This window comes from Betta splendens, chromosome 4, assembly GCF_900634795.4.
Source record: "Betta splendens chromosome 4, fBetSpl5.4, whole genome shotgun sequence".
In the NCBI taxonomy this organism is placed as follows: Eukaryota; Metazoa; Chordata; class Actinopteri; order Anabantiformes; family Osphronemidae; genus Betta; species Betta splendens.
In genome coordinates, this window is record NC_040884.2 from 26,669,367 (window position 1) to 26,676,221 (window position 6,855).

Genomic DNA, 6,855 nt, shown 5'->3' on the forward strand with positions numbered 1-6,855 from the left:
CTGGAGGAAAGACTGAGCACGCTCCTTCTAATAGATCAACTAGAACCCAGGTCTGAGCACGTTCTACACTGGAAATAAATGCACTATTAAATATGTGGAAATCAATGCAATTATTAAATATGTAGCTTATGGTTGCTACATATTGAGAGAGAGGGGGGGGGGCAAATAAATAACCAAAATGTCCAAGAATACCATAGTTGGACATTCAGACACAATATCAGAATATAAGGCAGCAAAAGTACATACAAATGGAAATGTTAAATACAATTATCCTCATATCTGTGTCAACTTTCTCCAACGTGGACCTTACCAAGGTAACTGAAGCTAAAGCCAACATTTCCATAGCGTGCCATCAGCGTCACAGGGTCACGACAGGAGCATGTGATACTCATAGTGGGACAACGCACCTTGTGTCATGTTTTGCATCCCTGTATTAATTTCCCACAGCTCATGGTTCCTGTGTGGAGAAAGCGCTGGGATTGGGTTGGTGCAGGTGGACGTCTCCTGCCTGCTGCCACACCGGCCACTGAAGGGGACATGAGCAATGCTAGAGGGACATTTAGTGTCAATAAGTGCTGTATAAGTGATGGTGGACCAACAGGATCAATAACTGATAATAACACTGTACAGTACATGAACCCATCATGCCTATATTCACCCTGACATGACCCAACAAGTCTCAGCGTGGTTAAAAAAACAACAAAAAAACAACACTGTGGTTTTTATCAGAGTTTCAGTGTGTTGGTACATGTTCCAACAAAACACCTGCTTAGCCTCAACGAAACAGGTGCCGCTGCATGGTCTGGTCTGTGGCACGCACAGACCAGACCATGTCACAATGCGTTTCACTCTGCGGCTTCAGCAAGCAACACATTCAGTCACAGAGGAGGGAAAGGCATGAAAATGCTGTCACCGTGAGAGATCTAATGACACGGATGGACAAATGTCAAGCGATAAGTGGTGAAGCACATGCTCAGATGGGGAAACCCGCCACCAGAAGCGGGTCCAGTTATAAGATGATTGAGGGGATAAAGGTTCTGTTGGAAGGGCCGGGTATTTCAATGTCAACTGTCAGACATGAAGAGGAAGGATGAGGAAAGTTTGAATGTTATCAGGTTCATCTTCTACAACCCACACACATCCTTTTTCAATGTCTGGAAAATGAGTCATGGCAACTGGGCTTCTTTCTTCTAACATCAAAATATAAAGTGTTAAAAAAAACTTCCTACATCCACTAACTGCTGCCTTCAATATGGACACGAAAAAAATCTCCTTTGTCCTTCTGCTGGATGGGGATGCTGCGCTTTGTTTGAATATTTCTACATATGCAGCTGATATATGGATGTTAAACGTCACAAAAACGTCCCGGCTGCTGTGACGCCACTTCCAGACGTCGTCAGCGAAGGCGGTCGCCGGCGCCCTCGTGCCGCGGTGCCACAGTCCACAATGTGCTGACGCTGCTGTCAAAGCATGTGGATCGTGTTCAGGCCGGTTGCAGCTGCTTTTAGCTTAGTCACCGGCAGCTGCTCAGAGGCTCCACAGGGCATCTGAACTCAGCTGGATGCTGGCGACTTGCTCACAGGTGTGCAAAACCACTGAAACTCTCAAAATCTCCCCAGTGTCACATCAAGCTCTGGGTAAAAAAAAACACAAAAACGATGACTCTATCGGTATGATGTGGTGCCAACACTGAATCCTCCATTTACATCAGATAACTAACTGAAGCACCTGCAACACCAGCAAACACACATTCAGAATGAGATTACAGAACACAGATCTGAGCGACAATCTCAACTATTGGCAAAACCTAAACTGATGGTCAGTCATTTATAAGCTCACAGACTAAAATGTGACTAAAATGTGACTGAACAGTCGCCTTAAATTTGAGCCAAAATTAGGGCAGGAAGGATGATTCAAATGTGAGAAAAGAGAAAACACTTTTACTGAAAGTCAGATATGAAAAGTGAATCAACTTATTATAAACTGAATGTTAACTGTAACCACTGTTTTTCCAGATATGACCTGGAAGGCAGGCAAGATTTAATCTGACTAAAAGAAAAAGCATATGAGCCACTAAAAGTAAGAGTGGAGTGAAAGTCCCTCTGGACACGAACATGTAGTTTCAATGAAAGCAGCGCATACGGAAAACAATCAGATCAGAGTTTAATGCTGCAGACGAACCCACACACCCCTCACTTCAAGTCCTTATTCTATGCACACACTCACATACACGCACCTTGGAGTCTATTTAATATTATAATCCACATATTTATAATCTGTCATGTCATAATTCTATGTTACTATTTAGTTAAATATGTACACACTGAGGGATCGGGGTTGCTCCTTTCAATCTTAATTTAAATTCAGTTCAAGGAAAAAGGAATTTGGTTCACTCTATTGGAATCAACATTTCTGTACATTTCTTCTTCTTCTTCCTCCTCTGCCCCCCGGCGCCTGGGGGGGAGGATCCAGCACAAGGCCGGAGCGTCATCACAGCCAGCAGGAGTAGACCGAGCAGTTCTAACAGTAGATACTGTCTGATGGGGCACAACAGTCCTGAGACAAAGTTTATATCTGGATGTGCCCCGGCACATTCTCAATGCAGTAATTCCTCTTTGTCAGCGTGACAAGCGAGAGCGGGATGAGGGAGGAGGAATTAGAGTCTTTGTTCCACCCTGTCAGTCTCTTCCCTTCACACACGAGCTGATCCGTTCGCTCAGTCAACTCCCTCCAGACTCCGGCTATGAAGTTCTGGCCGTGTCCCGTTCTACGGGTGCGGGAGGTTCATCCGGTCCTCTATGAGCGTGTTGTCGGGTCCCTGCGCCTCCATGCACTGCTTGACGGTCGCCAGGACCCCCGACAGGCGGCGGTCCAGGGCGGCGAGGTGCGGCTCGGTCAGGACCGGCTGGATGGGATCGAAGGCGAGCGCCTGCCGCATGGCGGAGCTCAGGGCCCCGCCCCTCAGGAGGTTCAACCGGTTCCACGTGGACACGCGCAGCCTGGTGGAGAGCAACAGGGCAAAATCACACACGGCCATCGCCACCAGACGCATTCAGAGGCGGCGGCGTCTAAACACTCACATGCAGCACTGGTAGAGGGGAGCCAGGATGCTGCGCTCGTCCAGGGCCGCATTCCCAAAGCTAAGGAGACGAGGAACAAAAGGAATGACGTTAAGGCACCGCAGCCAGAGGCCTGTCTCTGTACACGCGTCAGGACACTGGACTGGACACACTCAGCAGCAACGATGGCGAGCTCCGCTCCCGACAGACAGAGGCAGAGAGCTCCTGTTTCAGGGACGTGTACTAGATACGGGCTTGTGATAAGTTTCATCTGCCCTGATGACTTATCAATATCTGACTGAGGAGGTGGGAAACATGGAATGTTTGCATGGAGCACACACACTTGACTTCTAAGGCTGCTGATCATGTGAAAAATAGAAGATAAAGAGCAGATGATGAACGCTCTCCTTCCAGTTACTCCCTCCTTTCAACGTCCCCATTCGCGTAAAAAGACGTGCGGCGCTCCTGCACAAAGACACGTGCGCACACAAAGACACGCGCACACAAACACACACACACACACGCGCGCACAACGCGCGCGCACACACACACACACACACACACAGGGCTCAGTTAGGAAGTTAGCAGCGTTGTGAAAGAACCAGCTGCAGACAGACAGCTGCTTTTTTGTGGAAAGAAAATGTTGAAACTAATGATGACTAGACAATTACTGTAAAATATGAACTTTTCCAGTCAATCATTGGACTCAATACAAAGCATAAAATCATTACATCCTGATTACAGATCTCAACCTCATTTGTAAAACTGTAATGTTAGGACGACAAACTTTCCACTGCAGCGCTTCTATATGCAAAACTAAATCACTTCAAGGAAGGATTTTCACACGTTCTGACTTAATGGAAGTGACACATTGACTAAGCTTCAAGTTGGGTTTAAGCTAATTCAAGAAAACAGACGGAAAGTTCCACAACAGGCTGTAAAAGAAAAAGAAAACAAACATTGATTTCAAATAGAACTCAAGAAGAAGTCAACGGGCTGCATTTAACCAAACACGTGGGTTGACGTGTTAACTAAATCACAGACTGCCGGCTGGGACCTCACCTCTTGGCGTTGTCCAGCAGGATCAGCATGCTGGCGCCGCCGTCGTCCTGGAAGCTCTCATAGTGATGGCGGTCGGCGTTGCCGATGAGATAATCAAACACGGCCGTGTCAATGACGTCGAGCAGCCTGGGCCCTGCATCATACGGGGGCATTTTCTTTACTGCCTCGCAGTAACTCTCATCATACTCCCACCTGGATAATCGACACACACACAGACACACACCCTGTGGGTTTGAATCTCCAGCCATGCTCGTCTGCGTGAGTGAGTGACACAAAGACATTCTCATCATTTTATTGTAATGGTGCAGTCCTAGATCTCTGCATCTTTGAATTCTAACAAGCAAAAGTCTGGCGTGGGTTAATAAAATGCCACCTACCAGTACAACTACGCAGATCCTGCTCTGCCAGTTCAACCAGGTGGCAAGTAAATATTTGCCAGCAATTACTTGATGGCACAACCAACGGACGATGACAGCGTGAAAGAAATGTGCACACACCAAATCTGCTGGGCTGAACTAAAGGCTAACCATTAAAACGAGGGCTCTCTACTAAAAGCATCAGATATTGAATACTGTTCATTTCTGTTCTTGTATTTATACTGAGGGAACACACGCCAGGATCCGTTTCTGATAGACGTGGGTGCTAATCAGGGCTCACCTGGCCAGTTTCCCCTCTCGGTAGGTGCGACCCCAGGGGTGTCTGTGTTTCTGCAGTGGCCACACGTCCGGCAGCCAAAGGGTTAATGACCCCTCCATCGTCTCTCCCTCTGCACACGCCGGTTCGCTCTCCCGACAGTAATAACACTTCCCATAGAAACACGTGTTATTACCTACGGAGAAAACAGACAGTCGGTAAGAAAATGTCAGGCGACCCCACAGATAATTCGGAAAAGGGAAAAATAACAGAAAGGAACATTAGGAAGACGCCCGATGAACACGGGAGAAAACGTAGCGCTCTTATTTATTCACTTTAAACATTAGCTGATATTGTGAACGGAAAGCGCCTGCTGGTTGAGAACGTTGCCTGGTCATCCAGGTCCATTACTGCAGCTCATTAACCCTCCTGCACTTCCCTCAAAGACAGTATTGAAATGTTTTAGGAGCCAGAAATAATATGATTCTAGGAATTCACAGTAATTACCAGCTCTGGGAATTTCACCATGATGTACTGTGAAACTGCTTCATACCTACCTATGACTAGTTTGCCATAAGGTGCTTTAAGGTCAACACACTGCCCCAGTCACAGGTAAATGAATGCCCTTCAGCTGGGACCCGAGTCATGTTGTTACATACGCTGCAACTGATACACGTTGTGCATTAATCAGACAGTTTATTTCATGCAGATCCAGGACGAGCCAGGGGTTTGTTAATATTTGCTGTACTTTTCCCCCTACTCTGATCTGTCCTGTACTTTCTACTCACGTCTCACACTGACTTCTTCAGACCTCAGCTCTGAGTTGGCTCAAACAAACCTGATTTGAACTCTTAGTCATTCGAGAGGCTTCTAACACAGTTAAAACCAACGTATGTCTACTACATTTACAGTATGAAACACTGCTGGGGTTCTGTATGAGCTGTTATACTGTACAGTCACAATGATGCGGCACTATATCAGTCCCCTGTTAAATATCACTGCCTGTGCTGTTAGGCTCGTGTTATGTCAGAGACGTGACAGTGAGGAATGTGAGGAAGTGTAGGAGGGAGCACTGGGGGGACGGGGGACGGGGGGGGGGGTGGATGGGGGAAGATGGAGGGTCGCTGCTGTGAACGCTTTTAAGGTGTCGTGTTCTAACAGTGTTTATGTTCAGCACCATCAAACTCAGATCCAACTCCCTCGTGGCTTCATTGTGGTAATGACAGCAACCTTACAGTGTTATAATCCAAAACCTCACATGTGACTGGTTGACGCTAAAGCTAAGGGCCTTTTGTGTTTTAAATACCAGTGTGGAGACATGAATGACATGTGTGTGTAGCTGTTTTAGTAGCTGGCGTTCAGGCCACCCGCTGTAAACCACAGTGGCAAAGGCCATTACAGAGCTGACTCACGTTAAGATGAGCACTGATATGCGGTAAGTCACAGAGCAATGGGGCAAGGAGAAACCCCCACGGCCCGAGCCGCGCCGCAGCACGGCTCCAGCACTCACCATCCCTCGCGCACGCAGAGGTGTGACGGCACAGCTCCACCTCCCGGTACGCTCACACATGGTGTCACACTTAATGCCCAGGCAGCCTTATTCTCGTAACCTGTGCAACACCGCTCACTAGGCGAAGGTGACGCAATCAGACGCCTGATCAGAAAACTCCAACCGCTTCAGCCGCCGCAGTGCCACGGTTATGTACACCTTATATCAGTGCAAGGTTGAAGTCATGAACCGGTTTAGAAATACGCCAACAAGAAAGTCAGACCTACAAGGGTATGTGCCACAACCACACAGAACTATATAGACAGTGAGAACAATAAATAAATAGATTAACTCATAGTGTTGCTTAGTTTGAACAGACTTCCTAACTTCAAAAACAGTGATTCGATTTAAGGAAACATCATTAGAAATACTGACCTCGAAGACAAAACAGAAACATGGGGTGATATTAAACTCTAGAGGGAACTTCAGCTCTGTCTAAAATCTCAAACACCTTCCTTCAGTAATGACAATTTAAAAAAGAATAATAATCAATAATTAGAAGAACAATAGTGAGATGTCACTACTGATGAAGTAAGATCTGTGTGAGGGGGT

At 46.8% G+C, this 6,855-nt stretch overlaps 1 protein-coding gene across 2 annotated transcripts in view; it reads right to left on the reverse strand.

The window, feature by feature from the left end:
• Positions 1-2,146: 2,146 nt before the first annotated feature.
• Positions 2,147-6,855, reverse strand: part of fam20b (FAM20B glycosaminoglycan xylosylkinase) — an 8,908-nt gene continuing 4,199 nt past the window's right edge. The window contains exons 6-9 of one of the 2 annotated variants that reach the window (XM_029148557.3): positions 4,779-4,950; positions 4,122-4,313; positions 3,081-3,140; positions 2,147-2,999 (exon numbers count right to left, since the gene is read on the reverse strand). In XM_029148557.3, the coding sequence (XP_029004390.1) occupies positions 2,768-2,999; positions 3,081-3,140; positions 4,122-4,313; positions 4,779-4,950 (656 nt within the window). In that variant the 3' untranslated portion in view covers positions 2,147-2,767. The other variant, XM_055508637.1, reaches the window with a different exon arrangement.